Below are 21,264 nucleotides of genomic sequence, written 5' to 3'. Positions count from 1 at the left end.
GCAGGTCTGCCGGTATCTATCTTTCTCTCATCCTCTCTGTCTTCCCTCCCTCTCTCCATTTCTCTCTGTCCTGTCCAACAACAACAACAACAGCTATAACAGCAATAACAACAACAACAGGGCAATAAAATAGGAAAAATAGCCTCCAGGAGCAGTGGATTCATAGTGCTGGCACCAAGCCACAGCGATAACCCTGGAGGCAAAAAAAAAAAAAAAAAAAAAAAACCAGAATAAGGACGCAGACAAGGAGAAGGATGAAGCCTGAGTGAAAAAGCATTGGTCATTTAGTGATTGAACTCTATCTCTCTTTTTTAATTTTAGTAGTGATTTAATACTGATTTGCAAAATTTCAAGATAATGGGGGTATAACTTTGCACCGTTCCCACCACCAGGCTTCTGTGTCCCCACTCCCTCCATTGGAAGCTACAGCAGTTCTCCCAAGGTTACAGATACGGATTAACTATTATTTTTACAACTATCTGTCTATATTTGTATAGATTTGCCCTTTTTTTTTTTCTTATGGTCCCATCTTCTCTTCCTTTCCAAGTCACACCTACACCTACTACTACATCCAAATGTTCCTCCCTTTTTCCTTGTCCCTCTCTGGGTTCTGATGGAGTTGGAGTTCAGAGCCCTCTGCTCATCTTCTCCCTATCATTTCTCCCCCACTGGACGTGTAGACCAAAGATCTTTATGGGGTGCAGAAGGTGTGAGTTCTGGCTTCTGTAATTGCTTCTCTGCTGGACATGGACATGGGCAAGTCAATCTATACCCCCAGCCTTGAACTTGAGTTCTAGTCTGTCTTCTGCACCCCAGGTTTAGGGAACTGGATTGAAAGATAAACCTCCACCCCTCTAACCACATGGTTGCTTATGCTGGTGACCACACCACTGTGAACCAATCTAGGCACCTCCCCACAAGGGTTATCTTATTTGCAAGGGTTATCTTATTAGCATCTGAAAGACTGTATATTCCAAGGGGTTTTAGGAGCTCTATGACAAAAACCAGGAACAAAGACCACATGTCTCTCTCTCTTTTTTTTTTTTTCCCTTTCTTTACCAGAGCACTGCTCAGTTGTGGCTTATGATGGTGTAGGGGATTGAACCTGGGACTTTGGAGAATCTTTTTGCATGACCATTATGCTATCTACCCCCAGCCCACATTTCTTTTATATTATACCGCACTCCCCTCACCAACATGATCACCCTCATCTATATAGTCACCCCTCGCCTAAACCAGATGACTCTCTGCCATCATCCAAGAAAGCTTCTTTTTTTTTATTATTTTTATTAGTGATTAAATAATGGTTAACAAGATTGTAAGATAACAGGGGACAACTCCACACAGTTATAGAGCCAGAGTCCGTGTCCCATCTCTTCCACTGGAAGCTTCCCTACTCTTTATCCCTCTAAGAATATGGACTGAAGATCTTTATGGGGTGCAGAAGGTGGGAGGTCTGGCTTCTGTAATTGCTTCTCCACTGGACATGGGTATTTGGCAGGCTGATCCATACCCCCAGTCTGTTTCTACCTTTCCCTAGGAAAGCAGGGTAGGAAAGCCAAACCCCCTCCCCCCTTTTTTTAATACTTTTTTTTTTTTTGACTAGGGCACTGCTCAGCTCTGGCTTATGGTGGTATAGGGGATTGAACCTGGGTCTTTGGAGCCTCAGGCAAGACAGTCTTTTTGCATAACCATTATGCTATCTACCCCTGCCCAAAAGCCAACTTCTTTACAGACCCACACCCCTTTAAATCAAACACTGGTTCAAGTTTCCACTTAAAAGTTTGTCTCAGCTTTTCCATAGAGTTCCAAGCAGACACAATCAAGCATCATTTAGCTTGAAGAATGTTATTCCAGGTCAGCAGGTGATTCATAAAGCTGGAACAACTACTTTCTAAACTAAGCATGAGCAACTGTGTACTCAGAGGCTGTCAGACATCCCAATGAATAAGCTATTATTAGTACCTATGATCTGTGAGGTAACTGGGCCCCTCCGAGTCATCCGGAGTCTCCAGATAGCTAGCTCCAGGCGTAAACAGACTCAAGTCCTAATTCTTCCTCTTCTTCCTCCTCCTCCTCTTCCTCCTGGAAGGGAAAATACCACAGTTCCATTTATCCAGCATAACAAATGTTTATGTAATGTCTGAATGATTCGGCATCCTCTCAAAGCTGTCGGTACAACACCATCAAGTGCATTTGTTTGTTACTCCATTTGCATTTTCTCAGACTGTGGCAACAAAGTGCCACAAACCTGACTTAACACAACAAATTGATGCTCTCAGAGTTCTGGAGGCAAGCAATTCACAAATCAAGGTGTCAACAGGATCCTGATCCTTCTGAAGGCTCATGGGCAGATCTGCCCTTGCCTCTTTCAGCTTCAGTGCCTCCTGTAGTCCCTTGGTTTATGGCGGTTTAGCCTCAATCTCTTATGATCTCCCTTTAAAAACACTGCATTGAATTTAGGGCCTACACTAATCTAGCGTTCAATAACAGAAATTGAACTGAGTTCATCTTAAAGATCTAATTGAGGAGTCAGGTGGTAGCGCAGAGGGTTAAGCTCAAGTGGTGCTAAGAAATATTTTAAAAAAAGATCTAATCGGATGTATTAAATGATGCATGAGTTGAGTAGCAAGAAAGCATAACTGTAAAAATGTAAGCCAAATTAACACAGTTTTGTTTTCTAAGCAAAGAAAGTATAAGGGAAAAGGAAATTATATCAGGCTTAGGTAACTTACCCATGGGGAATAGGAAAAAGGTCTTGTGGAAGATTAGCTCATCTTCCTTTGGAAAATAGAAAGTGTTACTTCATTTGTGCTGATCAGAAAATCTGTACTGACCATTGAGGCTGTACTCCTGAGGGACGTGGGAGCCATGTGAAACTTCAGCATTATATTGATGGGCTTGGGATAAGTGCATCCACGTTGGGGCTGTTCCTATCTTTCTTAACACGCACATGAATTTGTCTTAACTAATTCTAGCAGCAGGGTTCCTGTTATGTCTGAGGCTGCAGGTGAAAATAAATGTGTGGGGGCTACTATTCAACCCCATACACCTTTGTAAGAAGGAGTTCAGGCAAGGAGGTAATTGAGCTATCCCAGAGGGAAGCTTTTTCTCTTCTTCTTCTTCTTCTTCTTCTTCTTTTTTTTTTTTTTTTGCTTTTTAGAATAGAAAAGAGAACACTTTTATTTAACCTTTATACTGTGCTAGATACCATTCTAAATTATTTATGTACATTTTCTATTTTCATTTCTATGCTAAAGAGAATCTAGGAGGCGTGTATTATTGTTCCCACTTTGCAGAGAAAAACCTGTGATTCAGAAAAGAAAGAAAAAGAAAATAAATTGACAAAAGACTAGTAGTTATGGAATTCAGCTTGTGCCCTAAAACAATATTTATACCACAAAACAGAGTAAGCCTGAATGAAGAATTGAAACCCAGCTAACAGAGGCAAAATCCATATAAATAACTTAGATTCTTCTTCATACAATTGTGTGCAAAAAAAACTGCACTGGGAAACTTATTTAGTAGGAAGAACTAAGTTGAGAGAAGCTCTGCTTGGTTTAATTTTGTCGTTTTCAGATGAAGGATTTAGTTTCTTTTTTTTATTTATAAAATTAAAAATATCGACAAGAACATAGGGTAAGACGGGTACAATTCCACATAGTTCCCACCACCAGAGTTCCGCATCCCATCCCCTCCACTGGAAGCTTCCCTATTCTTTTTCCCTCTGGGAGTGTGGACCTAGGATCATTATGGGGGTGCAAAAGGTAGAAGGTCTGGCTTCTGTAATTGCTTCTTCACTGAACATGGGTGTTGGCAGGTCAGCCTATACTCTCCACCTGTTACTATCTTTCCCTAGTGGGGTGGGGCTCTGGGGAGATGGGGCTCCAGAAAGGTTGGTGAGATTGTCCGCTTAGGGAAGTCAGATTGGCATCGTGGTAGCATCTGCAACTGTGCATCTGAAAAGTATTTAGATATAAAGAAAAATAAATTGTTTAATAATCAGAAAGGTTGTTGAGCAGGTCAGGGAGAAAGCAAGAGCACACAGATGAGGAAGGAGCAGCAGTCAGACTTAGAAGCAAGGGAAGAGAAGACAGGAGGCACTGGAAGAATGCAAGAGACCAAATACCATAGAGCCTCATCCAAATAAGAAGCCAGCCTTTCCCTGACTGACAGTGAGGAGTCTTGCCCACCAAGCGATGAGCATTTCTCCCCTCCATGATCCCATCCAGTGGTCCTTCTGGGGAGCTCTTCCCTGCACTCTGCAGAAGCAGTTGGCCTTGTTCCTCTTTTTATCACACCTGTTCTCTCACAAATCATTCTACACCTTGATGGTTTGCTTTCCAGACTGCTCACTGTGTGGTTGAGCTACTTAAGAGGTAGCATGAAGTTTGTGCAAGGAGATAGCATAATGGTTATGCAAAGAGACTCTCCTGCATAAGGCTTTGAAGTACCAGGTTAATTCCCCAGCACCACCATAAGACAAAACTGAGCAGTGCTCTGGTAAATAAATAAATATAAATTAAAAAGGAAAGGAAAGAAAAAGGAAGGCACTTTGCACAAGGACCAGGGTTTGAGCCCCCACTCCTCACTTGCAGGGGGAACTCTTCATGGGCAATGAAGCAGATGTTTCTCTTTCTCTCCCTCTCTCTATCTCCCCTCCCCTCTCAAATTCTCTCTGTCCAGTCAAATAAAAATAAAAATAAATGGCCACTGGGAGTGGAGGATTCGTAGTGCAGGCACCAAACCCAAGCAACAACCCTTGTGGGGAGAGAGAAGAGAAAGAATGGAAAGAGAGAGAAGAGAAAGAATGGAAAGAAACAGAGAAAGAGAAAGGAAGGAAGAAAAGAGAAGAGGAGAGGAGAGGAGAGGAGAGGAGAGGAGAGAAGAGAAGAGAAGAGAAGAGAAGAGAAGAGAAGAGAAGAGAAGAGAAGAGAAGAGAAGAGAAGAACTATCTTTGACCTGGGGAGACAGCATATAATGGCTCTGCAAAAGACTTTAATGCCAGAGGCTCTAGGTCCCAGGTTCAGTCCCCAGCACCACTATAAGTGCTCTGCCATATATATATATATATTTGAAATAAAATATTTTTGTAAAAGGAAGAACCTCTTTATATATTTAGAACTGATACAGGTTAGCACGTAAAGTGTATAAGCACTTAGAACTGTTTCGGGGAGTCAGGTGGTAGTGCAGCCAGTTAAGCGCACGTGGTACGAAGCGCAAGGACTGGCTGAAGGGTCCCAGTTCGAGCCCCCGGCTCCCCACCTGCAGGGGCGTCGCTTCACAGCCGATGAAGCAGGTCTGCAGGTGTCTATCTTTCTCTCCCACTCTTTGGCTTCCCCTCCTCTCTCCATTTCTCTCTGTCCTATCCAACAACAACAACATCAATAACAACAACAAGGGCAACAAAAGGGAATAAATAAATTAATAAATATTAAAGAACTTTTGTCAGCTAACTTAGTGATCAACCAGAGACTTTAAGCAGGAGAGTGACTTTCAAGTAGCTGTAGCCAATACTCATAAGCCTTAGGTATCTAAAGGAGCTTCTACTAAAACCAAGTTCCTAGGTAGAACATTCTTTACAGGTGATGTTTGCACAGCACAGAATGAGGCTTTAGAATCTTAGAAAGAAAGCTCACCTCTCTGCCTACCTGCTCTATGAGACTACTGTTTCTCTCTTTTTTTTTAGATTTATTTATTTCCTTTTTGTTGCCCTTGTTGTCTCCATTGTTGTTGTAGTTATTATTGTTGTTGATGTCATTGTTGTTGGATAGGAAAGAGAGAAATGGAAAGAGGAGAGGAAGACAGAGAGGGGGAGAGGAAGATAGACACCTGCAGACCTGCTTCACCACCTGTGAAGCGACTCCCCTGTAGGTGGGGAGCCGGGGTTCGAACCAGGATCCTTACACCGGTCTTTGTGTATTGCGCTACATGTGCTTAACCCGCTGCGCTACCGCCTGACTCCGTTTCTCTCTCTTACTGTGTATTGAACCTTACTGTTCTCTGTGCCTTTTAACTGTTTCACTAGGCAGCTGCACTTGTTCACATCTACACAGACGGATCTGTACTGGTCACACATGGAGGCAATGAACTGGGACAAGGTATTCACACCAAAATGCTACAGGTAAAAAGAACAAAAGTAATCGTTAATCTCTCCATATGATGGATGTTTGGCACTAATCTTGAGGTAAATGACAACTTCCTGTAGGAAAATGCCATAATCTTGGCTTTTGAGTAGGAAATCTTCTCACACCTCAAATTAATAGCTATGGTGACAGAAGGCCTACACATCTGCAGATACTCTGGTGCTTGGCCACGGCTTGTGGAGAGAAGCAGTTGTCAGTGAAAACGCCTCTGATGAGCCCCTGGAGGCCCGTGAAAGCACCAAGCAGACCTGCCTAGAACAAAAGCTTCTCAGCTGTTCTATTCTGAGACCGGTTTATATAATCTTTAGAGCTTGAGCGGTAGTGTGAGGTTGATGATGTTTTGTTTTGACAAGTAAAGACAAATATTTCAACAATTGTTACCATCTTATATATTTTTTTAATTGTTTGCCTTTATTAGGGGGATTAATAGTTGACAGTTGACAATAAAATACAGTAGGTGGTACCATCTTATATTTTTAAAAGATACTATAACACACACATAGGAATTTGTAAAATAAAATCTCAGGAGAAAATTGAATAAACCTTTGACTTGGATATATTTAACTTTATGACAAACGTATCTAAATGTCATAGCGGGGGACGGGAGATAATCCATGCACAAAAGGGCCACGCTTTCCCACACAGGGTTCTTGTTCCCCTCCCCTAGTCATCACACAAGTGATGGAGCAGTGCTAGGGCATCTCTCCTTCTCTCTGCATCTCTCCCTCTCCTACTCTCACCCTCTATCAAAAAACAAAATGAAAAAGATTTCCAGAGAGGTGCAATCGTATAGCCTGGAGTCCCAGCAATCTGAAGTTTTAAGGGCATATCTGAAGTTTAAGAGCATATCTGAGGTTTTTTACTATTTCTGAGTTCCTTTGAAATATACCTCCCACACCCCACATATTGTGAAGGACTCAACACTAACAACTGTGCACCTTATCCCCTTCCTTAGCAAAGGCCTGCTCAACCAGTCATGGTTTCTGAACCCCGCTGGCTAGAGCGATTGGTCCAGGGAAATGGGCACATAACCAAGTAAGGCCTATCAGAGTTTGTCCCTGAGATGGTGTGTAGCTTCCAGGGAGAAAAAGGGGGAAAAAAGTTATTTCTCTCATAATTTCTTTTTTATTTATTTTCCCTTTTGTTGCCCTTATTGTTTCATTGTTGTTGTGGTTTCTACTGTTGCTGTTATTGATGTTGTCATTGTTAGATAAGACAGAGAGAAATGGAGAGAGGAGGGGAAGACAGAGAGGGGAAGAGAAAGACAGACACCTGCAGACCTGCTTCACCGCCTGTGAAGCGACCCCCCTGCAGGTGGGGAGCCTGCGGCTCTAACCGGGATCCTTATACCGCTCCTTGCGCTTTGCAGCATGTGCACTTAACCCGCTGCTCTACCACCTGACTCCTACTCTCTTAGTTTCTTAATTGCTGTGCTGTATAGTACAGGGTGTCTGAAGCAAATTTTCTGTCCCATTTTATTTTCTTTTCTTCTTAGTTTGAGACACTCGATCCACTTTTCCCCTCTCATATAAATTGAGTAGTGATTTGTGAGACTGTAAGTTAATAGGAGTGTAATTAACATCATTCCCACCACCAAAGGCCTGTGTCCCATTCCCCATTTTCAAAGCCTGTCTACTTCTAAAAATAGCATACCTGAGGCCAGGCAGTAGCGCAGCAGGTTAAGTGCACATGGCACGAAGCGCAAGGACCAGCATAGGGATCCTGGTTCGAGCCCCCAGTTCCCCATCTACAGGAGGTCACTTCACAGGCAGTGAAACAGGTCTGTAGGTGTCTATCTTTCTCTCCCCCTCTCTGTCTTTCCCTCCTCTCTCCATTCCTCTCTGTCTTATCCAACAACAACGACATCAATAACAACAACAATAATAACTACAACAATGAAAAACAACAAGGGCAACAAAAGGAATAAATAAATAATTTTAAGGGTGAGGGTAGATAACATAGTGGTTATGCAAAGAGACTCTCATGCCTGAGGCTCCAAAGTCCCAAGATGAATCTCCCACATCACTGATCAGTGCTCTGATTTTTTTTAAGTGTATAGCAGGGCTGGGTAGTGTAGTGGTGGACGTGGTAGAGCACAGATGTTCATATGGACAAGGACTCTGGTTTAAGCTTCCAGTCCCCAGCTGCGGGGGAGCAAGGAACACTTCACCTGAAGTGTTCTCTCCCCTTCTCCTGCCCTATTTCATCTGTTTCCATAATAATAAAAATTGTTTTAATTTTTATTTATTTTCCCTTTTGTAGCCCTTGTTGTCTTTTTATTATTGTTGTAGTTATTATTGTTGTTGTTATTGATGTCGTCATTGTTGGATAGATCAGAGAGAAATGGAGAGAGGAGGGGAAGACAGAGAGGGGAAGAGAAAGATAGACACTTGCAGACCTGCTTCACTGCTTGTGAAGCAACTTCCCTGCAGATGGGGAGCTGGGGGCTCAAACTGGGATCCTCACAACGGTCCTTGCGCTTCAGACCACATGCAATTAACCCGCTGCGCTACAGCCCGACTCTCAATAATAAAGATTTTTTAATTCAATATAAAACAAAAATTTTTTTAAAAAGAGGATAGCTTGAATGTTCTTAGAAGTTCCTATGGGACCTGAACATATTTCTATTTCTCTCCTAGGTGGCCAGTCGTGAATTAAAAATACCCATGACTCATATGCACATCTGTGAAACCAGCACCGCCACGGTGCCAAACACAGTCGCCACCGCAGCATCCATTGGCTCTGATGTCAATGGCAGAGCTGTGCAGGTGCTTCTTCGTGTTTTTTCCCTGGGTACCTCATCCCCACCCCCTGGCTTTCTTAGCTAGAAACAGTCACAAGTGGCCGACTTCAGATCAATCATCTGTGCCCCTAAATATAGACTTGGAATAAGTAAAATGTCATGAAGGTGTGTAAACTGGGGAAAGCTAAGCCCAAGTGGCAGACAGAGAATGCAATAGCTCAAACACAACCGGAGTCCTTACCATGAACACATAACAGCCCAGGAAGAGTGTTCAGTCATTTGAGCACCCAGGCTGATGTCAATGCCTCCAACTCCAACCCATGATTTGTAGAAAGGAAAGAGCTTAGAAGCCAAACCTGAGGGGACTGGGCGGTAGCGTAGCGGGTTAAGCGTACAAGGCACAAAGTGCAAGGACCAGCATAAGGATCTGGATCCGAGCTCCCAGCTCCCCACCTGCAGGGGAGTCACTTCACAAGCAGTGAAGCAGGTCTGCAGGTGTCTTTCTCTCCCCCTCTCTGTCTTCCCCTCCTCTCTCCATTTCTCTCTGTCCTATCCAACAACAACAACAGCTATGAAAACAATAACAATAACTACAACAAGCGCAACAACAAGGGCAAAAAAATGGGGAAAATGGCCTCCAGGAGCAGAGGATTCGTTGTGCAGGCACCGAGCCCCAACAATACCCCTGGAGGCAAAAAAAAAAAAAAAAAAAGGAAGAAAGAAACCAAACCTGAGGAGGCAGTTGGTAACGTGCCAGTGTAAGCGCACATATTCGGAAGCACAAGGAGGTCTTCAGGTGTCTATCTTTATCTCTCCCTCTCTTCTTTTTTTTTTAATTTTCACTTTATTATTATTTTTTTCTACCAGAGTACTGCTCAGCTCTGGCTTATGGTGGTGTTGGGGGGTTGAACATAGGATCTTGGAGCCTCAGGCAGGACAGTCTCTTTGCATAGCCATTGTGCTATCTCCACTTACCCTATTTCTTCCTCTCTATCCCCCCCTCAGTCTCTCTCTGTCCTAGCCAATAAAAAATGGGAAAAAATGGCCCCTGGACGCAGTGTCACACCAAGCCCCAGGAATAACCTGGAGGTAAAATGCAGTGGGTTAAGCTCAAGGACCACGGTAAGGATATCAGTTTGAGCTCCAGGCTCCCCACCTATGGTGGGGGGTGGGGGGGGTCACTTCACAAGTGGTGAAGCAGGTCTGTAGATGGTTATATTTCTTTTCTTTAAAATATTTATTCCTTTTGTTGCCCTTGTTGTTTATTGTTATAGTTATTATTCTTGTTATTGATGTCGTTGTTGGATAGGACAGAGAGAAATGGAGAGAGGAGGGGAAGACAGAGAGGGGGAGAGAAAGATAGACACCTGCAGACCTGCTTCACCACCTGTGAAGCAACTCCCCTGCAGGTGGGGAGCCGGGGGCTCGAACCAGGATCCTTAAGCCAGTCCTTGCACTTTATGCCATGTGCGCTTAACCTGCTGCACTACCCCCCAACTCCCAGGTGTTTATCTTTCCCTCTCCCTCTCTGTCTCCCCCTTCTCTCTCGATTTCTCTCTAGCCTATCCAACAACAACAATAACAACAAGGGCAACAAAAATGGGGAAAATGGCATCCAGGAGTAGTGGATTTATAGTCAGGCACCGAGCCCTAGCAATCACCCTGGAGGAAAAAAATAATAAAGTAAACCTGGAATATATGCCAATCATTAGTAGCATCGGTCTTCAGTCACATCTTACTGCTGAGAGAAAGGAAGGGGTCAGGCAGGGAGGGAGTAGAGTGGCGGAAGACATAGGCCCAGTGGCTATTAAATGGGCTTTAGTTAGTCGGCAGTCCCATCCCTAGAAGATGCAAGAAGAAAGAAACCTGGGTATGCAGCAGTACAGCACTGTGCAAGCTCCCACAGGCGGGCTGGCAGGCAGCTCGCTCCCCAGCCAAGTAGAGACGGGGCAAGCATAGTGTCTCTGTCCATGGAGTTCTACCAGTGCACTCACCCTTTTTTCATTGTACTTATTTTCTGGCTGATAAAAAAAAAAATGCTAAATTTTCACTTTTCCTGAATAGAACCATGACTCCATATTCCTTAACTCAAATATCTATACTTTTTAAAGTGACATCTATTTTTATGTTACTGCTCTGCTCCGCCAGCTTTTTCCACGGGTGCATTGTAGGAAAGCATCTGCCCTCACTCTCCGGCCACCATACTTATATCACCAAGAATTGCTTTCAAATCCATCTGATCTTTGTGGGGACAGTCCATAGGGACTCAGAACAAGTACTCTTTTTACACAGAGCCAGTAAACTGAGAACCTCAAATCAGTGGCTCTAACTTTGGATAGTATCAAATACAAAAGATGAATAGCTCAGTGTAGGGGCAGAGATAGTTCACCAAGCAGAACGTGTGTTTCATTATGTCTGAGGTATCAAACCCTTGCACTCTACCAGAGAACCCGGGACAGCATAGGTGGTGAAGTGGTGCTTTGGTATCTAGAAATCAAACCAGGAAGACCTCTGAGCATGAGTGAGACTCAAGATTCATTCCCTTGTGCTATAAAAAAAAAAAACAATAAAACATAAGTCCTTGCACTTCGCACTATGTGCACTTAACCCACTGCGCTACCACTCACCCCCACAGGTCAGTTCTTAAATTGCATTATGCTCGCTGAAATAAAAAGTTTAATGAAAAAATTAAATTTAATGAAAGAAAGCCTCAACAAAGTCAGAGAAATTCTGAAAGAAATCATAACAGAATTTTTTTAACATATAATACAATAGTTGATCTGAAAAAAGAAAAACAGTAGGAGGAACACCGGCAAAAAACAGAAGTCAGGAGAGTCGGGCAGTAGCACAACGGTTTAAGCGCAGGTGGCGCAAAGCACAAAGACTGGAGTAAGGATCCTGTTTCGAGCCCCCAGCTCCCCACCTGTAGGGGAGTCGCTTCACAAGCGGTGAAACAGGTCTGCAGGTGTCTATCTTTCTCTCCCCCTCTTTGTCTTCCCCCCTCCATTTCTCTCTGCCCTATCCAACAACATCAATAACAACAAAAAATAATATCTATAACAATAAAACAACATGGGCAGTTCGAGCCCCTGGTTTGAGCCCCTAGTTTCCCACCTGCAGGGGTGTTGCTTCACATGCAGTGAAGCAGGTCTGCAGGTGTCTTATCTTTCTCTCCCCCTCTCTGTCTTCCCCTCCTCTCTCCATTTCTGTCTGTCCTATCTAACAAGGACAGCATCATCAACAACAATAATAAAAAAAAAAAAAGGGCAACAAAAAGGGAAAATAAATAAATATTTTAAAAGGGCAACAAAAGGGAATAAATATTTTAAAATAAATAAATAAATAAAAAGAACATGAATGAACTATGCAAAAGCTTTCATGCCTGAGGCTCTAAAGTTCCAGGTTCGATCCCCAGTACCACCATAAGCCAGAACTGAGTAGTGCTCTGGTCTGTCTCTCTCTTTCTCTCTCTCTCTCTCTCTCTCCTTCTCTCCATATCTCTCTCATTAAATAAAATATTTTTTAAACAAATGTTCTGATAAAGGAACCCTCCGCAAAAGAGTAAATTGTACCTAGCACACACGGTCACAGAGAGTGAGCCAGGAGTGGCTGACACATGCAGTCACTGACAATCACCCCAAGGTCAGGGGCTGTGCTGTTACTGTGTTCTCCTTGCATTGCAATCAGACACTCCATGAGCAGTCACTGACCTAATCTGAGGCTCCCTCACACAAATCCTAACCTCCTATCTCTTTTCTAACTTGTATTTCATTTCTTTTCTCCTTCAAGAACGCTTGTCAGATCCTTCTGAACCGCCTGGAGCCCATCATTAAGAAAAATCCAGAGGGCACATGGGAAGACTGGGTAAGTGTCTGCTCTGTCTGTTACTACAGATGAGAAAACCACACAGACCTGTGCTGAAAGCACCATGCAGTGCAGTCACACCTCTTAGGGACAGTCTATCCAAGAGCAAACCAACAAAATTAGAGCAGGCTGCTCTGTACACCAGGCGTGCAAGGAACAACACTCGGCATCACTGTGAGAGGAGGAATACAGTATGAAGAATGCCAGAAAGCTTCACCCAGCCAGCAGGAGATAAAGGTTAACAAGAGAGCCTTCTGAAACCACAAAAGAGTTTAAGGGTGTCAGGCACACTGAGTTAAGCACACATAGTATGAAGCACAAGGACCAGTGCAAGGATCCCAATTCCAGCCCCTGGCTCCCCACCTGCAGGGGGGCCGTTTCACAAGTGGTGAAACAGATCTGCTGGTGTCTATCTTCCTCTCTCCTCTCTGTCTCCCCTCCTCTCTCAATTTTTCTCTGTTCTATCCAACAACAACAGCAACAACAGCAATGGAAAAAAGATGGCCAGAACAAGAGGGGGTAGATAGCATAATGGTTATGCAAAGAAACTCTCATGCCTGAGACTTCAAAGTCCCAGGTTCAATCCCCACACCACCATAAGAAAAAAACAAAGAAAGAAAGAAAAAAAAGAAAAGAAAAGAAAAGAAAAGAAAAGAAAAGAAATAAAAAAGATGGCCACAGGCACCGAGCCCCATCAATAACCCTGGAGGAAAAAAAAAACTTCTCTCCCAGTCCCACACTGGGACACCAAAGTCCCAAGTACCCAGTAACCTAAACCCCTGGTCTTGATATGCAACAGGGTTCTGTTTGATTTGTTTACTTCAGGCTTCTGAACTCAGAGGAAATCCTTAATGTGGCAGTTGAGGAGGGGAAATGGTGATTTCCGTCACGGGTAAAACAGCACCAACAACGATCTAATGTCAATTTTGATACATAGAATAATTTCCTGTTCATCTACCAGATGGTACATTTATTTAATGTTGATGAAATATTCCCATTCTGCAGATAGAAGCTGCTTTTGAACAAAGGATCAGTCTTTCCGCCACTGGATACTTCAGGTAAAATCACAATAGTGTCTGTCTTGGGTGGTGGCTCACACACAGATCAGATGTCCTTCCATGCATGAGACCCTGAGTTGGATCCCCAGCACCACATTTTTCATTAAAATAATGGGGTGGGGGAGGTAGCATAATAGCAAAAGACTCATGCCTGAAGCTCTCAAGTCCCAAGTTCAAGCATCACCATAAACCAGAGCTTAGTAGTGCTATGGTTTAAAAGAAAAAAAATATGCAATTATAGAAGCCAGCCAGACCTTCCACCTTCTTCACCCCATGATGATCCTGGGTCCATACCTCCAGAGGGATGAAGAATAGGAGAGCTATCAGGGAATGGATGGGATACAGAATTCTGGTGGTGGGAACTATGTGGAATTGTATCCCTCTTATCCTATGGCCTTATCAATATTTCCATTTTATAAATTAAAAAAAAATTTTAATTACTAGAAAGTTTGAATTTGCTGAGAAAGTATGAGATTACGCAATCATTCTGGTCCTCAGTTGCCTTATTTGTAAAATAAGTTTTTATTTTTATTTTTTTTAAAGATTTTATTTATTTATGAGAAAGATAGGAGGAGAGAGAAAGAACCAGACATTACTCTGGTACATGTGCTGCCGGGGATTGAACTCAGAACTTCATGCTTGAGAGTCCAAAGCTTTATCACTGTGCCACCTTCCGTACCACAAGATAAATTTTCATGTTATTGCTGAACTTTATTTTTTTAATATTTTATTTATTAATGAGAGGAATAGGAGGAGAAAGAGAGAACCAGACATCACTCTGGTACATATGCTGCTGGGGCTAGAACTCAGGACCTCATGCTTGAGAGACCAACACTTTATCCATTGTGCCACCTCCCAGACCACAATTGCTGAACTTTCTTCTGGGCATCAAATTCAACCAAGGGTGTTCCTCTGGGAACACTGATCAAAACCTGTTTCCAACTCCTCAGTTTGCAAGGTAAAATTCAAATCTAAACCATCAGAACCATATCATGCTGTGAAACTCAAGCCAAAACACGTTGTGGAAATCTCTCTATTTTGTATCCTAAATGCAACACTAAAGTATATACTTTAAAATAGAGACAAATGGGGAGTGGACTGGGGAGACAGCATAATGGTTATGCAAAAAAACTTCAAGCCTGAGGCTTTAAGGTTCAGTCCCCAACACCACCATCAACCGGAGCTGAGCAGCACTAAGGAAGGGGGAAAAAATGGGAGCAAATGACAGTGCTGCTGTAACTAATTAGATGGTGAATCCAGGTAGTTGTTTAAATGAACTTAAAAGCAATTATACTGGACATTAAAAAAAAAAGGTCATCCTAAAACCTTGGTAGGTTCAAAACCAGTCAACATTGTACACAAATACCCCACTACCACCACCAAGCTAAAGGGCTTTGTTTCTTCCATCAGGGGCTACAAGGCCTTCATGGACTGGGAGAAGGGAGAGGGAGACCCATTTCCTTACTATGTCTATGGTGCAGCCTGTTCTGAGGTTGAAATTGACTGCCTGACAGGAGCCCACAAAGTAAGTCAAGAGCTGGGGAGACAGCATAACAGTGACGCAGAAGACTCTCATGCCCGAGGCTCCAATACCCCATGGTCAGTCCTTAGCACCACCATAAGCCCTCAGAGTTGAGCAGTGCTTTGGCAAATAAACTAAATAAACTAAATGGGGCTGGGCAGTGGCACACCTGGACCCATACAAGGCTCCAGGTTCAAGTCCCTGCCTCCCCACAGTTACAGGCTAGGCCAAGAATGCATCTAGATTTCACGCACAAATTGCCCTAACATCATCTTGAACCATTTTGCACTAAAACATAAATTATCAATTCATGTACAATAGAAAGAATTTTAGGGGCCAGGCGGTAGCACATCTGACTAAGCGCACACATTACAGTGCACAAGGACCCAGGTTCAAGCCCCTGATCCCCACCTGCAGGAGGAATGCTTCACAAATAGATGAAATAGGGCTGCAGGTGTCTCTCTCCCTCTATCTCTCCCACCCCTATCTTTTTTAAAATTTTTATTATCTTTATTTAATGATAGAGACAGCCAGAAATAAAGAGGAAGGAGATAGAGAGGGAAAGAAAGGGAGAGAGAGAGACAGCTGCAACCCTGCTTCACCATTTGTGAAGCTTTCCCCCTGCAGTTGGGGACCAGGGGCTTGAACCTGGGTCCTTATGCACTGTAACATGTGTGCTCAACACCACTACCTGGCCCCACTCTTGCCCTCCTCTCTCAATTTTTTCCTATCTCTATCCAAAAATAAATAAATTCAAATTTTTTTTAAACTATAAAAAATAATTTTGCAGCAGGGCTGGGTGGAGCACCAGGTTAAGCACTCACATCACAGTAAAAATAATTTTGGGGGGGTCAGGTAGTGGTGCATCTGGTTGAGCACATTTGTTACAATGCCCAAGGACCCAGGTTCAAGCCTTCATTCCCCACTTGCAGTGGGAAAGCTTCAAGAGTGGTGAAACAGTGTTGTAAGTGTCTGTCTCTGTCTCTCTCTCTCTCTCTCTCTCTACTTCCCCCTTCCCCTCAATTTCTGGCTGTCTCTATCAAATAAATAAAGATAATTTAAAAATTTTTTTAATATTTTTAACTCAAGTTAAAAATTTTAGTGGTTTGAGTCAGGCAGTAGCACAGCAAGTTAAGCACAGGTGGCGTAAAGCACAAGGACCAGCTCAAGGATCCAGGTTAGAGCCCCCAGCTCCCCACCTGCAGGAGGGTCGCTTCACAGGTGGTGAGGCAAGTCTGCAGGTGTCTATCTTTCTCTCTTCCTCTCTGTCTTCCCCTCCTCTCTCCATTTCTCTCTGTCCTACCTAACAATGACGACATCAATAACAACAATAATAACTACAACAACAATAAAAAACAATAAAGGCAACAAAAGGGAAAATAAATAAATAAATATATTTTTAAAATCCAGTGGTGAACAATTCTAATTTTTGACAGAAAATCAGAACCGATATCGTCATGGATGCATGTTGCAGCCTGAACCCAGCCATTGACATTGGCCAGGTAGGTATGCATCATCAGATGTCCCTTCCTGAGAGTCATCACAGGGTGGGGAAAGGTCTCTTAAGACCACAGACAATCTCACAACGCTCGGCTTTTCCCTTCTCCTTCAGATTGAAGGTGCCTTTATCCAGGGGATGGGTCTATATACCACTGAAGAGCTGAAATATTCCCCAGAAGGTGTCCTGTATTCCCGAGGCCCAGATGAGTACAAAATTCCAACCATCACTGACATCCCAGAGAAGTTCAATGTCTCTCTGTTGCCATCATCAACAACCCCTCTAAGCATCTATTCATCCAAGGTAAGTACCCATAACTACTGTTACACGGTGTCACGGGTCAGGTAGCCATTGCCAATGGAAGCATATAGACAAAACAAAAAATGTCAGCCATTACCAGGACATTTAGAATTTGGAGTTGCTTGCTGTATTGCAGCAAAGTAAAAGACTGGGGTGTGGAGGGTTCAGGTCCTGGAACAAGATGGCAGAGGAGGACCTAGTAGGGGTTGTATTATTTATTATGTGGAAAGATGGGAAATGCTATGCATATACAAACTATCGTATTTTACTGTTGACTGTAAACCATTAGTCCCCCAATAAAGAGAGAAAGAGAGAATTTGGAGTTGCATCATCAGAAGAAAATTGAGGCTGACTCAGAGAAGATAGCTGACCTGCCCAATAGCAAGCATGGGCCAAGGATCTGCTTATTAGTAGTGTCCTTCAGTGTGAGCTCTGATACTCAGCAAAACCTTTTGCTTTGAGAGTATTCTATCAAAGGTTTCCACTTAAGAACTTTTGGGGTGAATTATTAGGTGGAGTTAAAGACATGCTGGGGTGGAATTTTGAATAATAGTGGCAGCATGGACAGAATCCTGGGCTGAGTGAGGCCTCATAAATCCTGGGTTCCTGCCTCAGCCCCACCAGACCCTGTAAACTTTGGTAAATCATTCATCTCTGAGATAACCAAGATCTTTAGCCATGCCCAGAAATTTATCTAGAACAGTCTACGGTTCTTTTTTAAAAAAGAAAAAAAGAAAAAAACCAGCCCCCTCAGAACAATGGTTTTTAACTGGAGGAGAGAGCAGTGTTGCCATCAAGGAACATTTGGCAATGGCTGCAGACATTCCTCATTGTCACATGCTTAGTATGCATGAGATGAGACTCCGAGTTTGAGCTGTGGTACTGCATGAAGAAGGAGTAGGAAGAGAAGGGGGAGAGAGAGAAGACAGGCTAAAAGGTGCTCTAATCTCCCTTCCCCTCCTTTCCTCTCTCTCACACACACAGTTAAAAACATTAAAAGAGAATTTACATTAAATACACATTTGTTATTATTTAATTATCTTAAAATTTGGATCATCGGGAGTCAGGCGGTAGTGCAGCAGGTTAAGCGCATGCGGCGCGAAGTGCAAGGACCGGCGTAAGGATCCCAGTTGAGCACCCGGTTCGAGCCCCCGGCTCCCCACCTGCAGAGGAGTCGCTTCACAGGCGGTGAAGGAGGTCTTCAGGTGTCTATCTTTCTCTCCCCTTCTCTGTCTCCCCTCCCCTCTTGATTTCTCTCTGTCCTATCCAATGACAGCAACAACAAAAAACAATAATAATAACCACAACAATGATAAAATAACAACAAAAGGGGAAAAAATGGTCCCCAGGAGCAGTGGATTCGTGGTGCAGGGACTGAGCCCCAGCAATAACCCTAGAGGCAAAAAAAATTGGATCATCGGGGGCTAGGTGTGGTAGAGCACCTATTTAAGCACACACATTACAGTACACAAAGACCCAGGTTCAAACCCCTGGTCCTCACCTGCAGGGGGAAAGCTTCACGAGTGGTGAAGTGGTGCTGCAGGTATCTCTCTCTCTTCCCATCTCTCTTTTATTTTTTTAATTATCTTTATTTATTGGATAATTAAATTGAGAGGAAAGGAGGAGACAGAGAGGGAGAGAAATAGAGAGACACCTGCAGCCCTGCTTCACCACTCTCAAAGCTTTCCCTCAGTAGTCTGGGAGGTGGTTTAGTGGATAAGGCACTGGACTCTCTGCAGGTGGGGCCCGGGGGTTTGAACCCGGGTCCTTGCACACTATAGCATGTGCACTCAACCAGTTGCACCACCATCAGGACCCCCATGTCTCTTTTTTTTAAATATATTTTTAAATATTTTATTTATTTGTTAATGAGAAAGATAGGAGAGAGAGAAAGAACCAGACATCACTCTGGTACATGTGCTGCCAGCAATGGAACTCAGGACCTCATGCTTGAGACTCCAACGCCTTATCCACTGTGCCATCTCCCAGACCACTCTCTCCCATCTCTCTGTCTCTATCAAATAATATGTTATTTTTGCCTCCAGAGTTATCACTGGGGTTCAGTGCCTGCACTACAAATCCACTGCTCCTGGTGGCCATTTTTTCCATTTTGTTGGCCTTGTTGTTGTTCTTATTGCGGCTGTTGTTGGATAGGACAGAGAAATCAAGAGAGGAGGGGAAAACAGAGAGAGAGAGAGAAAAACAGACACCTGCAGACCTGCTTCACCGCTTGTGAAGTGACCCCCCTGCAGGGGGGAGGGAGGGCTCAAACCAGGATCCTTACCCCAGTCCTTGCACTTCTTGCCATGTACATGTGCTCTTAACCTACTGTGCTACCGCATGGCCCCCAAGAATTTTTTTTAATTAGATCATCTGATAATTTTGGTTGATTTCTGGAAGGTGACAGTTCTGGTAATTTCAGATTGAAGAGGCGAGAACAAAGTTGCCTCTGCCTCACCACAGCCTCCCTTCCTCTGTCTACCTCATCTGCACTTTCTACAGTGCTTGCCTTCCCTGGCTCTACAGTCATAATGAGGCGCTTCTCTCTGCACATAAAATTAGCCAGTTCAATCCACTGAGTGTGTTTTCTTAAATCCTAAACTTGCCAGGCTAGCAAAGAAGGTGGGAGAGAGGATCCAGGAACTCGTGGCAGCGTGGTAATACAATTCTTTATTTACATGGGAACGACCCAGAGTCAGGTGTAAGCACAGCAGGTTAAGCCACATGGCGCCAAACTGCAATGGCTGCCTTCCACTCTGCACGCCAGCCCTTCTCCTGGCTGGGACACAGGAGAGAAAGGAGAGAGAAACCAGGAACAGATATGGGGTTTATGGGATAAAACCAGAAGTGGTAAGTCAGGAATGGAGATGGCTAGGAAAGAGGGTGGAAAAAAGAAAAAGGCATGCTAGGAACTTCCTTAGCTACTGTTGCTATGGTTTTAGCTGGCAGGAATTAGCAATACCCTGAGGGCATAGCGTAGTGGGGAAAAGACTTTTAGTCATTTATAAGACTATAAGTAGAAGATTGGTATGTAGATAAAGGGACTAGCCATACAGGGTGATTCGTGGGCCCTGCCTAACTCAACCACATCTGCACAATTTCCCAACAAAACTAACCACTCCTTACCCACCCCAACATAGACACACACATACCTTTCCTATAGAACAAATATTTAAACCAAAATAAATTAAAGATATGGGAATTTCAGGTGGTGGCATGTTGGTTTTTTGGTTGGTTGGTTGGCTGGTTGATGAGAGAACCACAGCATTTCTCTGGCACATGTGATGTCAGGGATCACCTTTGGAACATCATGCCTTCTATGCCAGCCCTGTATGCACTGTGCCTCCCCTCAGCCCACATGACATGATTCTTAAAAGCACTGGAGCTTCATTCAGCTCATGAGCCAACATTTACCGAGGCCTATGGCAGGCGATACTCTGTGCCCAGGTTAGGGGTACAATGAGTGTGGCCTGCCGCCTGAACTCCAGTGGCATCTTTTTTGCGGAAAAGAAAACAAATGTGCTCTCTTACAGGGATTGGGGGAGTCTGGGATGTTCCTGGGGTCCTCTGTGTTCTTTGCTGTGGCTGACGCAGTGGCTGCAGCACGCAGAGAGAGGGACGCAGCCGAGGACTTGACAGTGAATAGCCCGGCCACAGCTGAGCAGGTTCGAATGGCCTGTGCTGATCGGTTCACAGAAATGGTATGAAATTATTTTATTTTCCTAAAAAGGGATTTTTTTTTCTGTTTCCTACTATTGAGATCTTTTAGGTAAACTTATAATCTAATCATGTCTAATAAGATATAAGAGAATCAAGTTACAAGGTGACCAGAATGAATCACACAATTATATTTTTAAGTTATTTATTTCTTTAATATTTTATTTGAATTATCCATTTACTTAATGAGAGATATAGAAGAAAGAGAGAGCCCAAAGCACTTTTTTTAATTCCCTCTTGTTGCCCTCATTGTTTATTGTTGTAGTTATTGATGTCATCGCTGTTGGATAGGACAGAGAGAAATGGAGAGAGGAGGGGAGGACAGAGAAAAGGAGAGAAAGATAGACACCTGCAGACCTGCTTCACCACCTGTGAAGTGACTCCCCTGCAGGTGGGGAGCCAGGGGCTCGAACTGG

General features: G+C 43.6%; 1 protein-coding gene across 2 annotated transcripts in view; it reads left to right on the top strand.

The window, feature by feature from the left end:
- The window catches only part of LOC103121597 (aldehyde oxidase 2), a 122,537-nt gene that overhangs the window by 88,417 nt on the left and 12,856 nt on the right, over positions 1 to 21,264 (top strand). The window contains exons 25-32 of one of the 2 annotated variants that reach the window (XM_060194182.1): positions 6,029 to 6,124; positions 8,786 to 8,914; positions 12,679 to 12,753; positions 13,759 to 13,811; positions 15,222 to 15,336; positions 16,770 to 16,835; positions 16,946 to 17,134; positions 20,665 to 20,832. In XM_060194182.1, the coding sequence (XP_060050165.1) occupies positions 6,029 to 6,124; positions 8,786 to 8,914; positions 12,679 to 12,753; positions 13,759 to 13,811; positions 15,222 to 15,336; positions 16,770 to 16,835; positions 16,946 to 17,134; positions 20,665 to 20,832 (891 nt within the window). The remainder of the gene's footprint in view (positions 1 to 6,028; positions 6,125 to 8,785; positions 8,915 to 12,678; positions 12,754 to 13,758; positions 13,812 to 15,221; positions 15,337 to 16,769; positions 16,836 to 16,945; positions 17,135 to 20,664; positions 20,833 to 21,264) is intronic. The other variant, XM_060194183.1, reaches the window with a different exon arrangement.

Source organism: Erinaceus europaeus, chromosome 7 (genome assembly GCF_950295315.1).
Source record: "Erinaceus europaeus chromosome 7, mEriEur2.1, whole genome shotgun sequence".
NCBI lineage: Eukaryota > Metazoa > Chordata > Mammalia > Eulipotyphla > Erinaceidae > Erinaceus > Erinaceus europaeus.
The sequence above is the reverse complement of the archived record's forward strand: the minus strand, read 5'-3'. Positions and strand labels throughout refer to the sequence as shown.